The 25,861-nt window shown below is 42.2% G+C and overlaps 1 protein-coding gene across 1 annotated transcript in view; it reads right to left on the bottom strand.

Moving 5' to 3' along the window:
- Positions 1–10,654: 10,654 nt before the first annotated feature.
- Positions 10,655–25,861, bottom strand: part of LOC143784492 (sodium channel protein type 2 subunit alpha-like) — a 235,500-nt gene continuing 220,293 nt past the window's right edge. Inside the window, exons 24-27 of the mRNA XM_077272790.1 lie at positions 20,873–21,010; positions 19,668–19,772; positions 14,896–15,166; positions 10,655–13,660 (exon numbers count right to left, since the gene is read on the bottom strand). Of these exons, the coding sequence (XP_077128905.1) occupies positions 12,465–13,660; positions 14,896–15,166; positions 19,668–19,772; positions 20,873–21,010 (1,710 nt within the window). The 3' untranslated portion in view covers positions 10,655–12,464. The remainder of the gene's footprint in view (positions 13,661–14,895; positions 15,167–19,667; positions 19,773–20,872; positions 21,011–25,861) is intronic.

The raw sequence follows: 25,861 nt of genomic DNA, 5'->3' as shown, positions 1-25,861 counted from the left end.
ATCCTCGACATGTCTCTAATATTTTCCACGGACCTAAGGGAAAAAAAAATCAGCCCCATAGAATATCATAGGTACGAGTGCAGTCCAAGAACAAAGCCGATAGCACTTGTACGAGAAAAAATGTGAACGAGCCCTAAGTCTTCCATTGTTATTAATTATATAAAATAGTTCTGTAAAATAAATACGCTTTGAAAGCAGCAGATTGTCTCTTCATAACAAAAAGTAAGTCCAACCAAAAACATCGTATAAAGGAGAACAGAAGCAAGTTCCTAAAAGAGCAATAAACTATATTACACCAAAACTCTGATAACTAGATTTTGTACAAAGTCTATATTTATAGTTTGTGTATGATGTCTCACTATTCAAAATATCAAATTTGAGGGAATTTCATCAGTTTTATTTATTTATTTATTTATTTATTTATGTTTTGCCGTTTTCTTTTATTTTTTAATCATTTTCTGTCACTCTTGAAAAGCAGGTGAAAAGGGTTAACTACAAAAATAAGCTGCAAGCCAAATTTGTGAATTATAACTTTTGAAAAAGTTGGGAAAAAAAGTTGTGATTTGGCATCAAAAGTGAAAAAAAAACCAAAAACCCAGCTCTAGACAGAAGTGTTATACGGTATCTACAGATGTGCCAAATGTATCAATCATAATGTACAACATTGATCTGTTTGCCACAAATAACAGCAACACAGCCAAAAGCAAAACCAATTTACCTCTAGAAAATTCTTCTAGTGATTTATTCCCCCACATACAGTACTGTACAATAAAAACTCCAACCATGCGATGAAAATCGTACAGTACCGCAAAATAAAACTGAATAACTATCAGATTACAACTTTATTTTTGCTTTATTTGGTTCTATTTATATGTGATGACAATTCTATTGAGTGCTTTAATTCTGTACAAAAGGGAGCATAAAAATGGGGAAAAAATAGTAACCACATACTTTTTTTTTTTTTTTTAGTCCCCAGAACGGAAATGGAAGCTCACGTTCAAATATAACAAGTTATTAAATGAATTAATAATCTTTTTTTTTATCAGAAAAATTGGATTTTATTCTGGGTGGAGGTTCAAAAGTTTTAGCACATGCAATCACTTTAAGGCCATTTTCACACCTTGAGTATTTGCTCAGTATTTTATATCCGTATTTGTAAACCAAAATCAGGAGGAAAAGTATAATAGAAACACGTCACCACTTCTGTGGCTTACAATTACTGACCAAATACTGGATGTGTGGACGTGGTCTAAGGCTAAGTTCCCACAATGAGTATTTGGTGCATTTTTCTCAATGCATAGTTGTGCAAAAACACCGCAAAGAATAAGGGATTTCTAGAAATTTCTCGCCCATTGTGCTTTTTCTGTTTTTACGCCGTGTACACTGACCTGCAATGCGATTTTGTATTCCGTAAAACGTCAATTTCTCTTGCCGTAAGTATGAATTTGATTTGCGGATTCTCCCCAGAGGCTTTAATGAGATGCTGAAAATCCGCTGATAAAATCTGTTTGAGCGAAAATCACACTAAAAAATTTTCAATTCGTACATGACTTGATCAATTAGGTTTTATCAAAGCCAAGTAACCACAAGTTTTAAAAAAAAAAATTTTTATTTAATACATAACATACAAATAATAGACTAATAAAAAAACAAGGCTGAAAAAAAGCAGCAATGAAGACGCATGTAAAAAAATAAAAAATGCATGTAACCTAATTTACATACTAGGTGGAGAAATTTTGCAACATGATAAAACTCTCCAAATACTCATCGTGGGAATGTGGCCTTAAACGGTTGATTTATTACTCAAACTAACATAATTTTTTTTCCTATCTTACCGTAATTTGTCTGACAGCACATTACAGAAGCCAATTCCAAAACAAACTATTACATTTCTAAAATGTAAAAAAAAAACCCTAAATTTAAATCTAAAGATGCCAATATTTCGTTGGCGTTCATGTGTGTCTTGTATATCTTGTAAACTCTTACTAAATAGTTTTCTTAAATTGTTTTACCTATTTCTCTAAGTTGTGCTGTTTTGACATATAGCTTTTTAAATATTTTATAAATTGTACATAATAAATATCTCTCTATACTCATCTACTATATAATTGTCTAAGGGTCACTTCCGTCTGTCTGTCCTTCTGTCTGTCTGTCACGGATATTCATTGGTCGCGGCCTCTGTCTGTCATGGAATCCAAGTCACTGATTGGTCGTGGCAAAACGCCCACAACCAATCAGCGACGCGCACAGTCCGGAAGAAAATGGCCACTCCTTACTCCCCACACTCAGTGCCCGGCGCCCGCATACTCCCCTCTGGTCGCCGCTCACACAGGGTTAATGCCGGCGGTAACGGACCGCGTTATGCCGCGGGTAACGCACTCCGTAACCGCTGCTATTAACCCTGTGTGTCCCCAATTTTTTACTATTGACGCTGCCTATGCGGCATCAATAGTAAAAAAATGTAATGTTAAAAATAATAAAAAACAAAAAACCTGCTATACTCACACTCCGTAGTCCGCCATGCCGCTCGCGCCGGCCGCCATCTTCCGTTCCCGGCGATGCATTCTGAAATTACCCAGCGAGACCGCTAAGTCTTCTGGGTAATTTCGCAATTCATCCTGGGAACGGAAGATGGCGGCCGGCGCGAGCAACTCGGCGGAGCTTCGGTGGATCCCAAGCGTCGGTAACCGCTTCCTGGATCCAGGCGCCAACGGAAGGTGAGTATATAACTTTTTTATTTTAATTTTTTTTTTTTAACAGGGATATCATGCCCTACGTGGGCTGTGCAATATACTACGTGGGCTGCTCAATATACTACATGGGCTGCGCAGTATACTACGTGGGCTGCGCAATGTACTGCGTGGGCTGCGCAATATACTGCGTGGGCTGCGCAATATACGACGTGGGCTGCGCAATATACGACGTGGGCTGTGCAATGTACGACGTGGGCTGTGCAATATACTACGTGGGCTGCGCAATATACTATGTGGACTGCGCAATATACAACGTGGGCTGCGCAATATACTACGTGGGCTGCGCAATGTACAACGTGGGCTGCGCAATGCACAAGGTGGGCTGCGCAATGTACAACGTGGGCTGCGCAATATACTAAGTGGGCTACGCAATGTACTGCGTGGGCTGCGCAATATACGACGTGGGCTGCACAATATACTACGTGGACTGCGCAATATACAACGTGGGCTGCGCAATATACAACGTGGGCTGTGCAATATACAACGTGGGCTGCGCAATATACTACGTGGGCTGCGCAATGTACTACGTGGGCTGCGCAATGTACAACGTGGGCTGCGCAATGTACAACGTGGGCTGCGCAATGTACAACGTGGGCTGCGCAATGTACAACGTGGGCTGCGCAATGTACAACGTGGGCTGCGCAATGTACAACGTGGGCTGCGCAATGTACAACGTGGGCTGCGCAATGTACAACGTGGGCTGCGCAATGTACAACGTGGGCTGCGCAATGTACAACGTGGGCTGCGCAATGTACAACGTGGGCTGCGCAATGTACAACGTGGGCTGCGCAATGTACAACGTGGGCTGCGCAATATACTACATGGACTGCGCAATATACAACGTGGGCTGCGCAATATACAATGTGGGCTGCACAATATACTGCGTTGGCTGCGCAATGTACTGCGTTGGCTGCGCAATGTACTGCGTTGGCTGCGCAATGTACTGCGTGGGCTGCACAATGTACTGCGTGGGCTGCGCAATATACTTCGTGGGCTGTGCTATACACTATGCATACATATTCTAGAATACCCACCATCTAGTATTGCTATAAACACATATCTATTATGCTACTTGTAATTTGGAGCGTTAAAGTCAGTTTTTATGGCGATTGGAAAGTCATCAGAAGTACTATCCTTAGCCATCTGTAGAACACGATAATCTCACAATATCTCATGTGTTTACATTTTTTCTTGCTATTTTTCTTTTAGCTAATACATTTTTGTTGTTTGTACATACAGTGCATGATCTGACTTGGATACATTGGATACTAAATCTAATTATCATTTACAACTCTATCACCACCTATTGAAGGTAGCAATCATAAAAGTCAGTATTGACTCTGAAATGAATTTTGCCATAAGACCTAGGATAAAGGCTAGTGATGAGCGAATATACTCGTTGCTCGGGTGGTCGAGTATTTATGACTGCTCGGAGATTTAGTTTTCATCACCACAGCTGAATGATTTACAGCTATTAGCCAGCCTGATTACATGTGGGGATTCCCTAGCAACCTGGCAACCCCCACATGTGCTCAGGCTAGCTCCTAGCTGTAAATCATTCAGCTGCAGCGATGAAAATTAAATCTCCGAACACTAACAAATACTCGGAGATCACCTGAGCGTGCTTGGGAAAACCCAAGCAACGAGTACACTCGCTCATCACTAATAAAGGCCAAACCAGAATCTCAATTTGCAGACACGGTGTTTCGGGGAATTGTCTCTCTCCACAAGGAGAAACGTTACCGCGTAGACCCCAGTCCAGAGCCTCTCAAACAGCCAAATCAGATCTCAAGCTTTGCACTCATGAGAGGCTACACCCTGGAACACCTTGTTTACAAATCGAGATTTTGGTTTGGCTTTTATCCTAACTCATATGGCAAGGCTTGTTAAAGAGTCGATATTAACTTTTAGGATCACTTCTTCCAATAGGATGCACTAGATTTACAGTCCTCTTCCCCTCTGAAGAGACAATTTGCATATTTAATTTCCCAGAGGAGTATGCATGGCTTATTAGTCTCCTCACTCTGATATACCAGGCTTGGCTTGTCATTCTCCACAAGGAGCAACGTTACACCTTACCACTATTTACAAAGTTACAGTAGAATGGATTTTAAGGGGATCTGTCTGTTTTCCTGAAATGTCTGTTTTGGTAAATACTTGAAAGCCTCTCATTTATGGTTTGATAAAAGCCATATAAGATTGAAACGATGCATGTCATTTTATTCTGTGTATGCTGTAATTAATGAAGTGATTAATCAGAGGAGAATGTCTAGTCCCTTAGCTTACAGATCTTTCGGTAAATACTTGTGTTCCCCATGAAGATTCATCAGTATCTACAGTTCCTTTTCTTGGAGCACTGTTATATTGGTCCTCTACTATCCTTACTAAAAGTGTATAAATAAATTGACACATGAATGGTGTCAATTTGGGGTGTGTCACACTATCCAATCAGCATTTACAATGTCAGACTGTAAGGACACACCCCTCTGACAAGGGACAGGTAACTCCCAGTTGTCATTTTTTTCATGAATAACTATGAGGAATAAGATAGGAATAACACAACACTGAATTCTAAGGGAAGATGCTCCAGAATTTGCATTTCATGTGAAATTCAAGTATTTCCTAATATAGACAAGTCTGGAGAGTGGACAGGTTATTAGTAAAACTGCAATTATACATAATAAACACTATTTAAAAAAATATATAATATACAGTATATCTATTTTCACCTAACAAACACATTTTTGTTCAGACCTTTAAGGGTAAATCTGGGACTTTCTGAAACAGAAAAAATATGCCTACTTACTTGCCTGTTGTGCTTGGCGCCATTCTTCCCCAACACAGAGTGGTCACAGACCACTCCTGCAGGTGATTAAGCTGCCTCTGCTGATATCACGCCGACAGAGCAGCAGATTATTATCCACTCAGCTCTGTTGACAGGGTGAGATTTGCAACGTCATTCTGATTAAAGGCCAGATTCCTGCTGCCTCACTGGGGGAGCCGGCTGTTAATCGGAATGATGTCGGAAGAGCAAAATGGAAAAGAAGCATCCGCTCTGTCGACATGATGTCAGCAGAGGCAGCAGAATCTCAGGCAGGAGCGGTGTTTGACTTCTCTGTGCTGGGGAAGCACAGTGCTGAGCACAAAAACTAGCAACTACCTGCCTGTTAGTTCTTAGGCACATTTTTTGTTTTTCAGAAAGTCTTAGATGTCCCCTTTGATGACAGTCAAATAAACAAAATAACAGTAATGAATAAAAAAATAAAAAATAGAATAAATAATAACATCTTTAGTAGGCGAAACCAGATGATAACATATCAGCACTCTGTTATATCAGACAGAAGTTTAAAGTCTCCACTTAAATCTGTCATGCATTCCACACGGTACTTACAGACTAGCCCAGTACAAGTGCCCTGAATGACAGAGTCCGGGGTCAGTTTAGGATCCCAGAGATGTGGAATGGCGATGGCGAAGATATGTGCTTCAGGCGTGCAGGACCTGAAGCACGTGACCGCTGGGGGGGAGTGGCCGGGGGTGGAGACCATTGCCGGAGCTCCGGAGAGCTAGGCTCCGACGGGGAAAGGAGAGCTGTTGGACAGGCGAGGGTCACAACCAGAGGACGACACAGTTACCAGAGGGGACAATCAGGGACATAATCAGGGCCAGGCCGGGGTCAGAACCAGATATATCGTTGCGGGATCAGAGGGGAAAGACAGAGCGGGTAGTCAGAAAGTCAGGCAAGAGTAAATATACCAAAAAAGTAAGCAAACAGTATCGAGACACAATACCAAATCACAACAAAGGGACAAACCGGGTCAGAGCCAAAAGATCAAGCACAATAGCAGGCACAAAGCACAGGCACAGAAGGGTTAACACACTCAGCCGAGGGCGTAAGTATAACTGACAAGGAACCTAAGCCTGATGTGGGTATATATGTTCCTCCCAGATACAAAAGGAGGCCAAAGACAATTAACCCCGTGAGGACCGGGAGAGAACCCAGACCACAACCATGACAAAACCTGGAAGGAGGGATTCTATGTAGTAGGTAATCAACCTCTCTGCTCCATTAAATTGTTAAATTTCCCAATGGGACTTTATGGGATATTTGATGAAACCCCTATTAGGTCACGTGTCCACATTTTCCTCTATCAATATATACCTTTGTAGAAACATTGGTTCCATTACCTATACTAGTTGCCAACCATAACTAAAACATACTAAATACTAAATGGGCTGTCTGATTTTTATAGTCCTCGGTGTAAATGGGAGAATCGATTTTCCGTATTCCATCGGATTTCCATCTGTGACTTCTGGATGGGAGCTTTGTAAATCTTGTTACCTCCCAGCATTCCTCTTCTAATTAGCCGGCTGGCATGATGTCATCATTGCGACGTGATACACACATGACTAGGTTGTATATATCTTTTTGTGACCTTTATTTTTTGAGCATTATCACGTAATATATGACCATTTGGTTTTGTACCTACACTCTGTGAGTCTGGTATACACTTGCATACATGTGACCATATGTTGTATACTGTCTGTTCATTCACTTTTTAGTGCTTTGAAAAACTATATTTACATTTGATATCCTCATATACACATGTTGGCATTGTAAAATATTTTGTATTGGGTTATGTTGGGCACTTAAGGCGACACCTTTTATACATATTTTGTACTGTACCTAATAGGCACTGGAAGTTTGTGATTATGTGATTCCCATCTTTGGGTTTTTTTAATAGTTTCTGTTTTGTTCTGTCTATTTTGATCAATAAATATTTTGTCTACCTCATGTGTATCCCCAGTCTAGCATGTCCTTTTCCTCTTCAGATACACACACACATCGCATGAGCTTGGCTAAGCCTGTGACGCTGAGTCATATCTGAAAGAAAAGCCGAGAGTCAGAGAGGGAAGATACAAAGGTGCAGTCAGGTCACAGTCAAGAGTCAAAATTCCAAGGTACGAGTACATCAAGGCAAAAGGGGTAAAACAAATGGGTAGTCAATAGGCAAATCCAGGGTCCGGCAACAGAATATCAAAATGTCTGAATTGAGAGCACAGGAGAAATGAGGCATTACAAGAGACTATAAATTGCTGTCTGTGTAATACATAGATTGGAGAAGTCCTGAGAGAGACTCTTGGGCAGAGTTACTAATCCTATTTTTTTAGGCAATATAAATTTAGGCTACACAATCTACAAATATGCCATATTAATCACAATGGCCTCTGCTGGATAATCACTTTGGCACATCTTTAGATTGTCTGTTTTAAGTTTACGCCAACTATTAACTGGTTTACTTTGTGATAATAATTTGCATCAACATTTTGTACATTTGGATACTCCACTAATGTCAGCCTGATGAAGTTCTGACTATAGTGATTCCCATCGATTGCTGAAAAATAAAAACAATAAAATAAAAACAATTATATTAAAAACACCACTCCTGTCTGCTCCCCTCAGCTTATGGTTGTCCTATTATGGTAAGTCTCCACCCAAGGAGTCCTGGTAATATGTTGCTATTGTCTATTCCAAGACAATCCTATTGATAATTCCTATAATATTATTCTTTTTAAAGCAGACTAATAACTAGTCTACGTTCGGAAGACTTTGACCATTACATTTGTGTTCTTTGATTTTTAATATTAAATATTTTATTTTAAATTTTATAATTTGGATTTTCAGTTTTTCTCTAATTCTAACATACACATATGATATAAGCAGATATGGGAGAATCGATTCTCAAGACTCCGGTCCATCAGTCAGGTCAGTACTCAGTGACCACTTAACTTGAGGTCTGCGAATATCCTTACCTACTGGCATCTCCGACTTCTCTTTTGAGTTGAAAACGCCAAGCATGACGAATCGGGGGTTGAAGACTTTCTGAGTGTTTGGATGGGGAAAGTAGCACTTATGACTTCCTGGGCGCATTTAAACACCTCTTCACATGAAACTGCTGAATCAGAACATAGTACGCCACATTTCCATAGCTCAGCATTTCTCTCCTTATTCAATATACTTAGAGTGGAGATCAGACCGATATACTCCAAAATGAAAAAGTTTGGTAAACAAAATTTCTCAGAAAATGATTGAAAATTATAAAATGGTCACTGTAGCTTTATACTACTAGACAAATGATTGTTTGTGTATCACATTATCTATCAATCTGCCCAACAGTTTATTTAAAATAGTGTTTTCGTACCCTCCCCTAATTGCGGACCACTAGTATCACATGTCTGAGTAACTTGCTGTCCACTGTCTGTTGTCAAGTGTAATCCATGTCTAGCAGCAGAGACTCAGAGATAGATGACAGGAAGGTGGGATGGGTCTTTGTCTCTCTTCTCCTGCTCTCCTGTCTCTCGAACTGCATGTTGGTATAGCAGACAAGGAGCTTTGAGTTCCAGATAGGTGAGCACATTGGACAGAGGCAAGCACGATGCATGTTGGGAAGTAAAGGAATGACCGTTCTGATGTTCCAGAGAAAACACTGTTGTGAGACCTTGGCCTAAAATGGTTTTAGGGATGTCTGGTAATCTTTTAGCGCAGAAAACCAAAATCCATACTGCTACCGTGAGTGCTTAAGGCCTTGGCTCTGGGGATCTTTATCTACCGTGACTGTGGTGCAACTGAGATTTTCCAGTGAGAGATTTGTTACAAACACCTCCAGGCCATCACAAAAAAATCCAACCCTGTCTTGCATTTCTAGCCTCATGCACATGACAAAACTGAAGGCACTCAATACCGGAGAGCCACAGACAGTGTCCCGACATACGCTCCACTTTATGGCTGTGAAATATGGCATCCATAAGAACATGTCACAACTGTTCTTCCTGAAATCCAATAAAAAAAATCTATACACCCCTATTTGAAATCGGAGGCATACCGTGGGAACATAGGGTCTCATAGAAGTTTATGGATGTCATATTACGGCTCTATCCAGCTAAGAGTTTTAAGAGCACATGGCTCTAAGACAGAAAGGAAGGTTGGGACATAAGTAGCATTTTTTTTAATAGTAATAATTCACTAAACCAAATAAATACCCTTTAAATAAAATTCTTAGAGTACCTTTGATATATATTTTTTAAACGATAGGTATTTCTCATCATGTCCTTCAGATAGGTAGGGGTCTGGATTCTTAGACCCCACCATTGGATCAAAAAGCTTATCTGCAGTGCCTCACTTCTCAACAGAAGTGTTGAGCTTTTTCAGTCATCAGTGGGGTCTTGGATCCCCACCAGACCATTGTACGTTAGGTAATACTTAGCATTTTCCAAAAATAAATACCGTAAATGATCGGTACTCTATAATCAACCTGAATTAAATCCCTAAATTAACTTTATGTCACATAATCCAAATGTTATTAAAGTAGCCAATACATATTTCTTTATTGAATTGAAACTCTTAGCCGAAATAACGAACCTTAGAAAATGCCACATAAACTTCCTGTGAAAGATTTTCAGAAAAAAATGAAAATAAATGAATAAAATAATATGACAAATGGGGTCCCTGTGTTAAATAAATGTAGCATCTGTCCATATCATGTACACTGTATTAGGGCAAAAATATATCATTAAGACACTTTGTATGGAATATATTTTGAACAAGTCCCATACAATGATGTGCTAAGTGGAATACGATTGCTGATTTATCTACAATGAACATTCAAGACAATTTGTTAATATATTATCAAAAAAACACAATTGTAATTCTCAGAAGACCGAGTCTACATTAACATTTTAAGGTACTATGACTTTTTTTTCTTTTTTTTTTCCTTTTGTAACACAGAATTGTTAAGACAGTACACAACTGGTTTTGGCAACAGTGTAACACGGCTATGTTGTCATTAACGAAGCGACACTTTTTCTTTTTGCATGACTTAAGGTGTCAAAAATAATTACAATCATTCAGGGAAGACGCCCATTTATTGGTTAACTTGGAAAAAAAGAATAAATGATACACCTTCGTAAGTGTCATGAACGCATCTGTGCGAAACACTTCATTAAGTGATATAACATCAGTCTGTTGTCTGCGGACAGAAATCTAATATCGTCAATCGTTTCGCATTGGTTTGGTGATGTACACGTTGGCGTTTCTTACGATATGTATCCGGAAAGATGAAATGTATTTCTTATACTGGAGGCTTGCATATCGATGCTGTCCAACCATCACAATGAACGGGCCACAATATAACACCCACTTTTATGTATTGTTTTTCAAATTGAGATATGTTTTTGTGATACATTCCACTATGGAACACTTTCGAACTAAGTGATGTTGTGCTTCAAGTTGGCGCAGTCAATATCTTCAGTATACAGACCAATTAGGCAAGCTCGACGGTAGGTGTTTCTGTCCTCAGGTTACACGTATCTAATAGGATTCCGTATTAAAAAAAGGCTCGGGAGTTCTCAGGCACATTATAGGTCATAGAAAAACCTTTACATCTGCCAATGCGTCTGAGATTATTTCTTCTTCAATGTCTTGCAATAGGCTACTGTTTTCCATTTTAAATATTTTTTCTTTTTTTTATATATATAATACAAAAAAACTTTAAATATGTTATCTTCCCATCTACTCACCACAATCCCTACATTTTTATATAGCACACGAATGCGCATCTTTTAAATAAAACTCGATAAAATATCCCTCTCGGAACGATATATTTCTATTTAAAAGACCTTGTCTTCATTAAACCTTTCGGCCCTCTTTATATAGCTCATATTTTTCAAAGTCTTTATTTTTTTTTTTTAAATTCCATTTATAAATCCCATTTACAATCCCCGCCATTATATAATAATAGTCATCTCTATTTAGGTCGCTCCATATGTTTGTTTTTTTTTATTTCAAATCATTTAGAACGTAAAGATGTATTATCACATGATCTTGAACTTTCAACAGATACAGAAGAGAGAACACCTTGGTTACTCTTACCCTCATGCATCGACATGACCTTGAAATTGGACAACTACTGCCTATATGTTTCTTTTTGGGGGGGTATACACTTTTCCTCATCTCATGGTGACTTCTTCCAACTTTACTGACAGATTGTAAAACCATGGACTCGGTCTTCGATACTAATCCCTATATTGGTGTCACTATTAAACAATAGCTTAGATGTGCTTGCTTGTCTCCTACTTGTGCCGTTGAGTTGGTGTGAATGACTTCTTCACGTGTACAGTGTGTGGTCGTCTGTATTTTTTGTTTCTTAGACTTAGGATAATTTTCTTTAAAGGTTGTACTCTATCCCCGGCATACTGTAAAACCCATTTACAAAAATAGTCACATATATAAATAAATGGCCTACAAATCAAATAAAAAATGATAAAATCACTAACACAAGTTCTGTAAACATATGGCAGCATGGAAACTGAAAATGCAAACAGTGGACACAATTATTGTACTACAGTGTTTTATGTGAAACACACAAACAGTATAGGTTTGCATTCCCTTGACTGATCCCAACAGGCCGAGAAGCCTCCGGTGGCTTCCAGAGTAAGTGTCAACTGGTATTTAAACAGTAACCACCAGTCAAGCTTGATACACCATCTCTTGACAAGAGGTCACTGTCTTATTATAGGCACTGACCTTGAGTACATATATGCAACAACTGTCAGTTTGGCATAGATCTCCCAAAAGGAGTCCTGTTGACACAGATGGGTCATCTTCACAGGTTGTAAACAATTTGTCACACAAATGAAAAATAAAAATGTGCAGTTTTATTTTTTATTCTCCCTGGTATCTTTGCTTTTGTCCTCTTTTTCCGCTTTGTCTTTTTCATGTTTTTCCTTCTCGGGCTTTGTTACACTATCGTAAGATGGAGGTGATGTCGTCGAGGGTGTCATGTCTGTCTTCTCAGTGGTTGAGTTCCCATTAAGCTTATCAATCACCATGTCTTCTTTAATAGGCAAGCTATTTACTTCTTTCATTTTATCTTTTCTATACATATATGAAGCTTTTTTAATTGTTTTCCTTAAAAAATAGTTCCGGAAACAACGTTGAATAATGACTGCAGAAAGTTCCTCTTGCTTTCTCCGTAATGTAGATGTGATTGGTTCATAAGAGACTTTCGAAGGGTTGGAGGCCATAAACCTTTCTTCCATCGGTTGTCTGAGATTATCCATTTCATCTCCCTCACCCAATACACGTTTTGTAAAGGCAAACAAGATGTCAAGGCAGTGAATTCTGTCACCGCTTACCATGGGAAGATCCATTGCAATAAGCTGAACTTTGTTTGGTTTTGCTATACGAAGAGGTGGATCCAGTGCATCCGCAAAGTCAGTTAATTTACTATATTGAATAAATTGTGTTGCATCTGGATCAAACTTTTCCCAAACTTCATAGAACATCTCAAAGTCATCCTCTCCTAGAGGTTCTGCGCTTTCTTCGGTGGCAACACTAAAGTTCTCCAAAATGACAGCTATGTACATGTTTACCACCACTAAAAATGATATGATGATATAACTTACAAAAAAGAAAATCCCAACAGAGGGGTTACCACAATCACCTTTGACAGAACTTCCTGGATGTTCTGCATGTGGGTCACAGTCTGGCGCACCACTGTTAAGAATTGGTGCCAATAAACCATCCCACCCGGCTGAAGTTGTGATCTGGAATAGGCAAATCATGCTGTTGCCAAACGTTTCAAAATTAAACATATCATCAATTCCAGCTTCCTTCTTGACATAAGCAAAATTGGACATTCCAAAGATGGCATAAATGAACATAACTAAGAAGAGCAAAAGACCAATGTTGAATAAAGCCGGAAGTGACATCATCAAAGCAAAAAGCAAAGTTCGAATTCCCTTCGCTCCTTTTATGAGTCGCAAGATTCTTCCAATCCTCGCAAGTCTAATGACTCGGAATAATGTTGGGGAGACAAAATAATTTTCAATCATGTCTGCCAGAAACATACCTACAAGAAAGAATGAAGATTAACATTACTGGCTAAATCTTTCTTCTCTAAATATTTTTTTTTAAAAGATTGAAATAACTAAATGAGGTCCTACATTCAAACAAGTCACTTATAACTCAAGGCCATGTCGGCCAACAGCCAATCTTCCTGAATCCCAATACAGCTGTGACCTCCACCCAAAATATATACTATACACTTGTTTAGCCTAGAATATTGGACCAATGTGAAAAAAATGATATTAAAGAAACATTTAAGGGTATTGATGGCCACTTGTCTACAGAGTTCTAAGGACCCCTGCTAATCAGCAGAATGAATGAGTATAGTAGCTAGTACATATAATTGTGCCTAGTACTGCAGCTCAGTCCCATTAAATGAATAGGTCTGAGATGCATAAAGGCAAAACTACATTCATTTGTGTATGTATATATATATATATATATATATATATATATATATATATATATATATATATATATATACACAATGTTGTACACTTTCTTTCCACAATGGAGGTAGTGAGGATTAGGGTACGTTCACATTGGGTTTTTACAGGGATTTTGGAGCAGATTCTGTTCCAAAATCCACATGAAAAAAATATTTTTCAAATATTTTTTGCATAATTGTCCTATTAATTTTAACAGGAAATATTCCTATAGTGCAAAAGGTGCGGTTTCTTCTCTACAAGTTTTTAGCATTTTTCCACTTGGAATAGGCGCAACATGTCAATTCTTGAGGCATTTCTGTTTGAAAAAATGTTCCAAATTTGACGAATGAATCAGATGGAAAAAAAACCCCTATACACTAAAACCACAAAAAAAACTAAAAAGTTAATTTTTGATTGAGAAATATAATAATGAAAATTTTTTTATATATATATATATATATATATATATATATATATATATATATATATATATATATATATTGTGTGTACATCCCCTTAAAACCTGACTTGTGCTAAAACCAGCTTTGGATGTCACAAACTTTAGCTTGTTGGTCATGAAGAAAAAAGATCCAGGCAATACTGTAAATGTGGCTACTGAGCATGTGTGACCACTGAAAATGAGTTCAACAGGTGGATATTCTGGGAAAAAAATGAAATGAACCACATGGGGCGCCATAGCAAGAATGTACCAGCAATATTTAGATAGCTATTTTAAAAATTCTTGCACCTGAAAATGTAAACTAAATTAACATAATGATCTATTGTAAATGTGATATTTTACAGATCTTACCTACAATAGACAGAATAACAACAACAAAATCAAAAATGTTCCATCCAATGGTGAAGTAATAATGACGAAGAGAAATCAATTTAAGGACGAATTCACTAGTGAATAAGACAATGAAGACCAAGTTGATCCAGTACAGGTTGTTCTCCATATCGTCGCTTTGTTCGTCTGTTTCAATCATCATTGTTACCATGTTAAGGCAGATAAGGATCATGATAGTGATATCAAACGCCTGCTTTGTTACAAGGTCAAATACGAAGCCTTGATATTTATTCTGCAAAAAAAACATTGAAAGTAGGAATATGAATAAGGAAAATATAAAATCGAAACATTTATAAAAACTCCATGTAAATAATGGCTGATTTTGGCTGAGTGAATCCGTTTTTTTGTTTCAGCTTTAAAGCTGTTATAGATCCATCCCACGCATTAAAACACTATATCTTCAATTCAATACAATGTATAATGATTGCCATGGACTTCGGGGCTTCCCCATTTTTACTGCTTTTCTTGCTATTCTTTTCTATTACCAGATCACTGCCACTATGAAAAACATAGAAGTTTCTGGGATATCAATTGTTAGGTGGCACATATGGTAGTTCATGGAAGATTATTATTTATTATTATTTATTTATATAGCACCATTAATTCCATGGTGCTGTACATGAGAAGGGGTTACATCAAAATACAAATATCACTTACAGTAAACAAAACTAACAATGACAGACTGGTACAGAGTGAAGAGGACCCCGCCCTTGCGGGCTTACATTCTACAGGATTATGGGGAAGGAGACAGTAGGTCGAGGGTTGCAGTAGCTCCAATGGTGTTGAGATGGCTGTGTGGTCTTTACAGGCTGTAAGCTTCTTTGAAGAGATGGGTTTTCAGGTTTCTTTTGAAGGATCCAAAAGTAGTGGATAACCGGATGTGTTGGGGCACTGAATTCCAGAGGATGGGTGATATTCGGGAGAAGTCTTGAAGGCGATTGGATGAGGAGCGAATAAGTGTGGAGGAGAGAAGGAGGTCTTGGGAGGACCGGAGATTACGTGAGGGAAGATATTGAGAGATTAGTGTGGAAATATACGGAGGAGAAAGATTATGGATGGCTTTGTAGGTCAGTGTTAGTAATTTAAACTGGATACGCTGAGAAATTGGGAGCCAGTGAAGGGATTTGCAAAGAGGGAAAGCAGGAGGGTAGCGAGGAGAGAGATTAATTAGTTGGGCAGCAGAGTTAAGAATGGACTGGAGGGGTGCGAGAGTGTTAGAAGGTAGGCCACAGAGGAGTATGTTGCAGTAGTCGAGGCGGGAGATGATTAGGGCATGCAAGAGCATTTTGGTAGAGTGTGGGTTGAAGAAAGGACGGATTCTGGAAATATTTTTGAGCTGGAGGCGACAGGAGGTGGCGAGAGCTTGGATGTGCGGTTTGAAGGACAGGGCAGAGTCAAGGGTTACTCCGAGGCAGCAGATTTTGGGCACAGGGGAAAGTGTGATTTCATTTATTTTGATAGATAGATCAGGTAGGGAAGATATGCGAGATGGAGGAAAGATAATTAGTTCAGATTTGTCCACATTGAGCTTGAGGAAGCAAGAGGAGAAGAAGGAGGATATGGCTGATAGACACCCTGGGATTCTGGAGATCAGAGAGGTGACATCTGGGCCAGAGAGGTAGATCTGAGTGTCATCGGCATATAGATGGTACTGGAAGCCATAGGACCTTATGAGTTGTCCCAGGCCGAGTGTATAGATTGAGAAGACTAAGGGTCCTAGGACAGAGCCTTGAGGGACACCAACAGAGAGGGGGCGAGATGAAGAGGTAGTATGGGAGTAGGAAACGCTAAATGTGCGATTGGCAAGGTATGAGGAGATCCAAGATAGGGCAAGATCTTTTACCCCAAAGGAAGAGAGGATCTGTAGTAGGAGGCAGTGGTCAACTGTGTCGAAGGCAGAGGACAGGTCTAGGAGGAGGAGTATAGAGAATTGTCTGTTAGCTTTGGCTGTAAATAAGTCGTTAGTAATTTTGGTTAGGGCAGTCTCAGTGGAATGGTGGGGACGGAAGCCAGATTATAGGTTGTCGAAGAGAGAGTTAGATGCAAAGTGAGAGGAAAGTTCAGCATGGACGTGCTGCTCAAGGAGTTTGGATGCAAATGGGAGCAATGATATGGGGCGATAGCTGGACATAGCGCTTGGGTCAAGGGATGGCTTTTTGAGGATAGGTGTGATTGTGGCATGTTTGAAGGCAGAGGGGAAGGTACCAGAAGTTAGTGAAAGGTTGAAGAGATGGGTTAGGGATGGGATTAGTGTGGTGGTGAGGTTGGGGAGGAGGTGGGATGGGATGGGGTCAAGTGCACAAGTGGTGAGGTGTGATTTGGAGAGAAGATGAGCAAGCTCCCCTTCAGAGATTTTGGAGAGTGAAGTTATGGGGTTTAGGTGTTTGTTCTCTGTGATGTAAGCAGAGTAACGCTCTAGCAAACATAGTACTAAGAGGTCTGTTAGGGCATCTGGGCTAGGTTTATGGGCAGCTGGATAGATGGGGGAGTCTGGCTGCCCACATACCCCAACCCTGGATGTGGTTCAATGGAGCTGTCTGTCTAATACATGATATGTGTGTGGAGGTAAGACAGCCTCCTGTGTGATGTCTCTAGATTGAGCCGGTATACCAGATGCTATCCAGCCTGAGTGTCCTGGACTATCTCTTAAAGGAAACCTGTCACCCCCAAAATCGACGATGAGCTAAGCCCACCAGCATCAGGGGCTTATGTACAGCATTCTGGAGTGCTGTAGATAAGCCCCCGATGTATCCTGAAAGATGAGAAAAAGAGGTTAGATTATACTCACCTGGGTGGGCGGTCCGATCCGATGGGCATCGCGGTCCGGGCCTCCCATCTTCTTACGATGAAGTCCTCTTCTTGTCTTCATGCTGCGGCTCAGGCGCAGGCACACTTTGTCTGCCCTGTTGAGGGCAGAGCAAAGTACTGCAGTGCGCAGGCGCTGGGCCTCTCTGACCTTTCTCGGCGCCTGCGCACTGCAGTACTTTGCTCTGCCCTCAACAGGGTAGACAAAGTATGCCTGCGCCTGAGCCGCAGCATGAAGACAAGAAGAGGACGTCATCGTAAGAAGATGGGAGGCCCCGGACCGGACCGCGACGCCCATCGGACCGGACCACAGCAGGAACGCCCCTGGGTGAGTATAATATAACCTCTTTTTCTCATCTTTCAGGATACATTGGGGGCTTATCTACAGCATTCCAGAATGCTGTAGATAAGCCCCTGATGCTGGTGGGCTTAGCTCATCGTCGATTTTGGGGGTGACAGGTTCCCTTTAAGTGCCATTGTTGGAACTGTTTAGTCTGCACTGAAAAGCCATTTATTTTTCTTTGCTTGTAACATGTTTATGAAGCACCAATAAACCAGCCTGGTCATTGAATTAGAAACGGTTTCTGTGATACCTCTCCCCACAACCAAGATAGGATCATTACCGCACGATATTGATCATTAATATCAGATCGGTTGCATATCTCTCAACTTTGAAAGTCAGAAAAAGAAGGATACATTTTTATTTTATGCTAAGCCGCTTCTCTAACCTTGCACAGTCCTTTATATGGGTCAAGACAGAAATATTGTTCTTAGAGAAGCTCATTAGTGCTCTCACAGCGTGATCCCCTTCATGGCCCCCACAGTGCCCTCCACACACAGTATAATGCCTTTACAGTACATTTCCCCAATAAAATGATGCAGTATAACCCCTGCACAGTATAATGCCACAACAGTATATTCCCCCACACTTTGATGCCCCCACAACTCCAACTCACTGTAAGGTGCCCCCACAATCACCAAGTGACATTATATTCCAGCTGGACCATACATTTCAGACAACTACTCCAAGAGGCCTGATCCTAATGGCTTATTCCTGCCTTGCTCCCCTAGATTGACGAGTGTCTCCCTACCAACCGACATAGGGAGAAGTTCACCAAAATTAGCACTGATTTTACCAGGAAATTCGATGTCCAGTGAATTTATTCCATTGTAGTGAATGACCCTTATTATGCTATAGGCCCTGAAGACACACCAGGGCATAATAAACATTAGATGTAGAAAAAAAACAACTAATTCTCACTTCACTGCTTTACCTCCATTGCTTACTATCCCCTGTACTGTCCTCAGTACATCTTCTTATCATCATCCTCATGGTAGTCCACCATCCACCATTATCATGCATCCTCATGGTAGTCCTGGACAGCCCTGGGCTCTGCTTTGAGTGTGCATCATAAAGCCATGGCACATGTGACAAAGTCACCACTACTTTACAATGTACAAGTACAAAGACGATCCAGGCCTAGTCATGACTTTTAGCTGCGACTTGGCCTGGGATGTCTCTTCGCATGCATGGTGTAAGGTGTAGGTGATCAGGACTTCTGTGCAGAGTTGTCCTGGGCTTAGTCGAAGATGAGTCAAGGACCATATAGGAAAGAGCGAGCAGTGGAGCTGGCCAGAGAAGTAAGCAGTGAGGTCAGTATTTGTTTTTTATTTTTTTTTAATTTTTGCCATCCTTCTCTTTTATGCAGAAAATATGGAGTTTTGTAGATTTCAATTCCACTTCAATAAATTCGCCCATCTCTACCAACCACATCAAGTACCCTCACTGGCTCCATAACGAAGTGATTAGGGAGGGGGCCAAGAGTCGGTCCTCATTAATCTACAATGGCTAGCCAATCCTAAGAATAAGCCATCAATGCTAAAGTCCTGGCAAACCTCTAATATTCACATCATGTGAAGCGTCTTACCGGTGGTCTTGGAATGGGCTTTTGTGGCTTTTTCGATCCTAGCTTCTTCATTGCGTTATAGTATTTTTTTTGTTCTTCTGTCATGAAGATATCCTGACCTCCAAAGTAAAAAAAAAATAGAAACAAAAACTGGTTATAACCTTGGAAATGCACACAATGCACATATTATTACAACCGTGTAGAAACGTTTTACATATTTTTTATTATATAACACAATGATGTTGTAATGATGAGTGATTCATTAATTAAATTTAAGAGGGGACTGGATACCTTTCTGGAAAAGTATAATGTTACAGGGTATATACACTAGATTCCTTGATAAGGCGTTGATCCAGGGAACTAGTCTGATTGCCGTATGTGGGGTCGGGAAGGAATTTTTTTCCCCATGGTGGAGTTACTCTTTGCCACATGGGTTTTTTTTGCCTTCCTCTGGATCAACATGTTAGGGCATGTTAGGTTAGGCTATGGGTTGAACTAGATGGACTTACAGTCTTCCTTCAACCTTAATAACTATGTAACTATGTAACAATGGATTCCAACCTCTGGCAAAACTACAACCCCTAACATTTACACTCGGCTGCTGGAAAACTCAATAAGGAAATACTTTAATACTGCCTCTGAAATCAGTTGAAGTCTAAGGACATGGATGAACCTTTGGAAATTATAGTCTCCTGACACTTCACCTTTAATAGAATTAAAGGATACCTGTCACGTTATAGTATATGTCGTCCCATCTATGGGCAGACTGTTATAGAACAGGAGAATCTGAGCAGATTAAAATATAGGTTTTGTGGGGAAATAATCAGTAGAAAGTATTAAGTAGAACTTTATTTTTTCATTTAAACCCTTGGCCATCCTATGCTTAAAACTCCAGTGGGCGTGGGCGGTCCTACATAATGACTGACAGCAGTCTCTGCCATTCACTGAATAAGACCGCCCAGTTGACTACTAAGCATAAAAATGAATAAAATACAAATTACTTTGAAACTTTTCCCACAAAATGCGATATGACACCTATTCTATAACTTGATGCATGCAGATAAGACCTATACAAAGGGACAGGTACCTTTCAATAAAAAGCCATATGAAGTGGGCAAATCAATTTATTTAATTGTCACTCATATAAACAGTTTTATTATCAGAATAAGGTTATTATTGTACTTAACTATCTATCTAAACAATAAGGCGACTCATGTGATACTTATCTTCTTTTTCTGTTGGTTGAAGTTGTCGATGATGACACCAATGAAGAGGTTCAGGGTGAAGAAGGAGCCGAATATGATGAAGATGACAAAGTATAAATACATGTAGAGGTTGTCTTCATATTTCGGCTGATCCAGTAACTGTAGTTTGTAAAGAAAGGTACAGTAAGTTATAACATATCCTTGTTTGGTTTCTTTTATTTCATTGAGGTTTTTGTTTGTAAATAACAATATAATTAATAGATTTTTGCATTTTGGGTTATTTAAAAATTTTGCTAAAATTTTGCAAATGAAAGCAGGAGAAATCCACCCATTCGTTAAAGTTATGTGCACACGATCAGTAAATGATGCAGGTTGGACGCTGCATTAGGCCGGTTTCACACGTCAGTGGCTCCGGTACGTGAGGTGACAGTTTCCTCCTGTACCGGAGACACTGACACACGTAGACCCATAAAAATCAATGCATCTGTTCAGATGTCATTGATTTTGTGCGGACCGTGTGCGGACCGTGTCTCCGTGTGCCAAACACGGAGACATGTCAGTGTTCGTGGGAGCGCACGGATTACACGGACCCAATAGAGTCAATGGGTCCGTGTAAAACACGCACCTCACACGGACATTCTCCGTCTGGGGTCCGTGTGGCGTGCCGGAGACAGCGCTACAGTAAGCGCTGTCCCCCCCCACATGGTGCTGAAGCCGCCATTCATATGTTCCCTGTAGCAGCGTTTGCTACAGAGAAAATATGAATGATAGTGTTTAAAATAAAGATCCATGTGTCCGCCGCCCCCCCACCCCCTGTGCGCCCCCCCCGCTGGTCAGAAAATACTTATCCGGGTCCCCCGTCGGCTGTCGCTCCTTCCTGGTCTGGCCGCGCCTCCTACTGTATGCGGCCGATTACACTCATGAATATGTGGCTCCACCTCCAATAGGGGCGGAGCCGCCTATTCATGAGTGTAAATGAGCGGCCCCACGTGACCGCATACAGTAAGCCGCGGCCAGACCAGGAAGGAGCGACTGCCGACGGGGGATCCGGGTGAGTATTTTCTGACCAGCGGGGGGGGCGCACAGGGGGTGGGGGGGCGGCGGACACATGGATCTTTATTTTAAACACTATTCTTCATATTTTCCCTGCAGCAAACGTTGCTGCAGGGATGATATGAATCGCAGCTTCAGCACCATGCAGAGTGGGTACCACACGCTCCGTGTGGTACCCACTCGCCATACGGGCGGCACACGTGTGCCGCAGGTATGGCCTCCGTGAGTTCCCAGGCACACGGACACGGATAACTCCGGTACCGATTTATTCCGGTACCGGAATTATCTGGACGTGTGGGTCAGCCCTAATTATGCAGCATCCAGATGTTATAGCATAGTAGATGGCATTTCAAGAAATCCCATGACCACTATGCATTTACAGATGCCCGTGGATCACCCGCGGAGATGAACATGCGGCGCGTCTCTCCAGACCGCAGTATGTCAAATTTTACCAATGCAATGTATTGGACGCAGTGAATCCTCACGGTTCAGTGAACACATGTGGACTCACCTGCGCTCAATAGATGGCAGCGCTTTGGACGCAGCAAACATGCACGGTGTCCAGAGCGCTGCTACTTCCAGATCATCCGCACATACCCTAATAGTTAAAATCCAGTTTTTTATTCCGCAGTTCAAAAGGCAGATACTACTGGAGAGGTAGTGCGCATGCTTAATATTGAAGATGGCCCGGTAAACACTGAATCGGTGGTTGAACCACAGAAGACAACCAAACTAGAGTGGAGCTGCAGGACGAGACAGGGTGAGGGCCATATTTTTATTATATGTATTGTAAGATAATGTCTGACTATTCTTACTGAGTGTATTGGGGGACACTCGCTTTGCCGCAACATTCAGCACACGGGCACGGGTTTTTAAAACAAAACAGTCTATTTGGTTTATTAAGGTATCATAAACCACATCACGAACAGTCCATTTATACACTGTACCAGGACATCACATCAAGTTTCATATCCTCATTCTGTGGCAACTAAACACGCTGGTCCTCACTGACCAGTTGCCACGGGTTACTACACAGTTCAGGTTTACAAGCACCAACAGCTTATAGAGGTACCTTATGGGAGCTCCTGCTCCATCTGCTGACTCCTTGTCAGTCCTCTCTCCTGGGGAAACTGCCTAACGGGGTTCACCAACCTGCCTGGCCGGCACACATCAGTCAGTCCAGAGCCACCGAAGGCCGGTAGCTTCCCCAACGCCGATCATCCAGGTCCACAGTCTCTCAGGTGCTCCAAGAAGACTCCACTCGCAGGAGCTTTTAACACAGACTGTGCCGGACCATGATCACACTGTGTTCTTCAGAACGTCCATCCCTCCTGGGACCGTTCAACACAAAAGCCGTGGCCTGTCTGGGTGCTATTCAGGACTCAGTCCAACACCACAGGCCACCAGGTCCAAGCCATGTGCTTTCCAGGAAGCCTCCTCCCAGGTCTTCCTACACAAGGGCACACAGCCCAAGCACAGGCTTCCAGGACCTTGCACTTGGACCATTCAGATCCAACACTGGAACCACACAGGAACCACACAGAAGACCCATGTGACCCACACCCTGGTCAGGTTATGTACCTGTAACCACACCCACAGTAATGGATCACCTGGGCTGGTCACGTGATCCTGACATTACTGCAGGTCAATTCTCACGGCCTCAGTACGACTCCGTGCACATACCGGGGAGACCATGCAGCGCCCCCTACCTGTTACAGGGGTCACTATATCACATATCCCCCCCCTCTGTTCAAGCTTGTGGGGTTGAACACCTGTCATACACGTGGGGTAACGGGATATGTCATGCACGTTGCCTTGCCCTACCTGTCGAGAGAACCGTCTCAGTCGGTTTTGAGCATCACACACAACCATCCAATTGTTGAGTTTACCCCGCCCCCAGCGGTCAACATGTAGGCCTTGAGCTTTGGCCTTTAAGTCACAGTCTGTCTGTGTCACCAAATTTTTAGTCAAGTTTGTCTCTTTACTCGACCTTTCTCTCCAGGGTCGCCACCCACGGTTGGTGCGGTCATTAGTCCCACATACAGTCGAGACTAGCAACTGATCAGAGTCTGACCCTCCATCACTACGTCTACTACTGTACATGCCCCTTTTGTTTCCTTTTCCTTGGGAAGAAGGCGGCCGCCACCTTATGTTCTGCAGCTGTTTATTGACCTGCTGTCTGTACAGTCTTAGCTGCTCTATTTCTCTCAGGTAGGCCACGCGATACCTTAGGAGCATCCGGATATTCGCTAGACTCTCCTTGGACCCGACAACCAGGAATAACACCATTCCATCTTCACCCACCTGGGCCTCGTCATCAGCCGGAATCCTCAGTCTCTTCACGCCGGATATATTCACCATCTCCTGCATCACTTTCCCAAATCTGCCAATGAGCTTCGCTACCATAGCTTTGGGTACTTGGACCGTGTCCTCTACCAAGCCCAGACGACTTTGAGCTTTCCTGGCTTGCTCCAAACATCGAGTGGCTTCATTATTCCTCAACAGGATCATCTGTTTCGTGCGGAGGCACTGTAGGTGCATGTCCCTCAGGACAGCCACCCTCTTCACTGTGACTTCCTTATTAGACAGTATCACCAACTGTCTCGTCTCCAGTGCCCAGTGCACACTACACGCTTCTACTGCCTTTTTAAAGGCCTCATGCACACCCTCACGGGTACATGCATCTTGCGCCTCTACAGGTACATCTATCACGCACTTGAAGAGGGGAGTCTCACTTCCTTCAAGAACAGATGGCTCCTGCCTTGCCATGGACCTTTCCATCAAGACACCTGTCACAACCGGGTGACCATCTTGTTCTGCTTTTAGCGCCAACTCCTCTTCAGCTTTACCCTCTTCCAGACCCCGGGTCAAGATGGGCATTAGCAGCTTCACCTCGTTACCACTCTGGTACTGACACGAGAAGTCTGCGACCACCACCTCTTTTCCTTGTAGAGGGCCTTTCAGTGCTTCTCTGAGCACGTCAATGTCTTCCTTTAGGGTCTGATACACACTTTGCCATCTGAACAGGTGACCTCTGAGCTCAGAGACTTCCTTCTCCAGCTCATCCACTCTGCGCTCAGCCGCTTGTCTCAGGACCCTTTCTCGTTCGACATGGTCGTTCACCGTCTCTTTAATCAATTCTACCTCGTTCCTTCCATCCTCTGGATTGGTGAGACATCCATCACTTGAGGAGGTATTTACTTCCGGCACCATTTCCTTGGTGGCCTCCTCCACTTCTGCACCCTCCGACTCTGCACTGTCAGGGTCGGCCCTTTCTTGGGTCTCAGCGGTGACGTCATGAGGTTCGTCCCTTTTCCCTGGGACTTCAGAGTACTTCATACACCCCAGGTCCTCAGCATCTTCCGTCAATTCCTCACACAGAACAATCGGTTCAGCCCCTTTGGCTCTTTTACGTCTCCGGCGACGGGAGGAAGAATTGCCTGAGTCAACCTTATTACACTCTTTTCCACTGGCATCACCGTCTGAATGGGAGTCACCACCAACCGTCACCACCGGTCCTGGACCCCATCCTCCACCCGTCACCACAGGTCCTGGACCCCGTCCTCCACCTGTCAGCACAGGTCCTGGACCCCGTCCTCCACCTGTCACCACAGGTCCTGGACCTCGTCCTCCACCCGTTACCACAGGTCCTGGACCCCGTCCTCCACCCGTTACCACAGGTCCTGGACCCCGTCCTCCACCCGTTACCACAGGTCCTGGACCCCGTCCTCCACCCGTTTTTGGGCCATTACCCCTATTTGGGTTACCGCCCCTTTTTGGGACTCCGCCCCCTTTTGGGCAACCATCTCCATTTGGGTCAGCGCTCACTATTAGGAATACTCCCCACCCTGGGATACACCCCGTGAACTTCCCCACGGCACTCAGGCCCCAGTTCGCACAGTACACCCCTTTGTCTCTGGGCTTGTACTGGCCCTTTAAGAGTCAGCACTACTTGGC

This window comes from Ranitomeya variabilis, chromosome 7 (genome assembly GCF_051348905.1).
Source record: "Ranitomeya variabilis isolate aRanVar5 chromosome 7, aRanVar5.hap1, whole genome shotgun sequence".
Lineage (NCBI taxonomy): Eukaryota > Metazoa > Chordata > Amphibia > Anura > Dendrobatidae > Ranitomeya > Ranitomeya variabilis.
The sequence above is the reverse complement of the archived record's forward strand: the minus strand, read 5'-3'. Positions and strand labels throughout refer to the sequence as shown.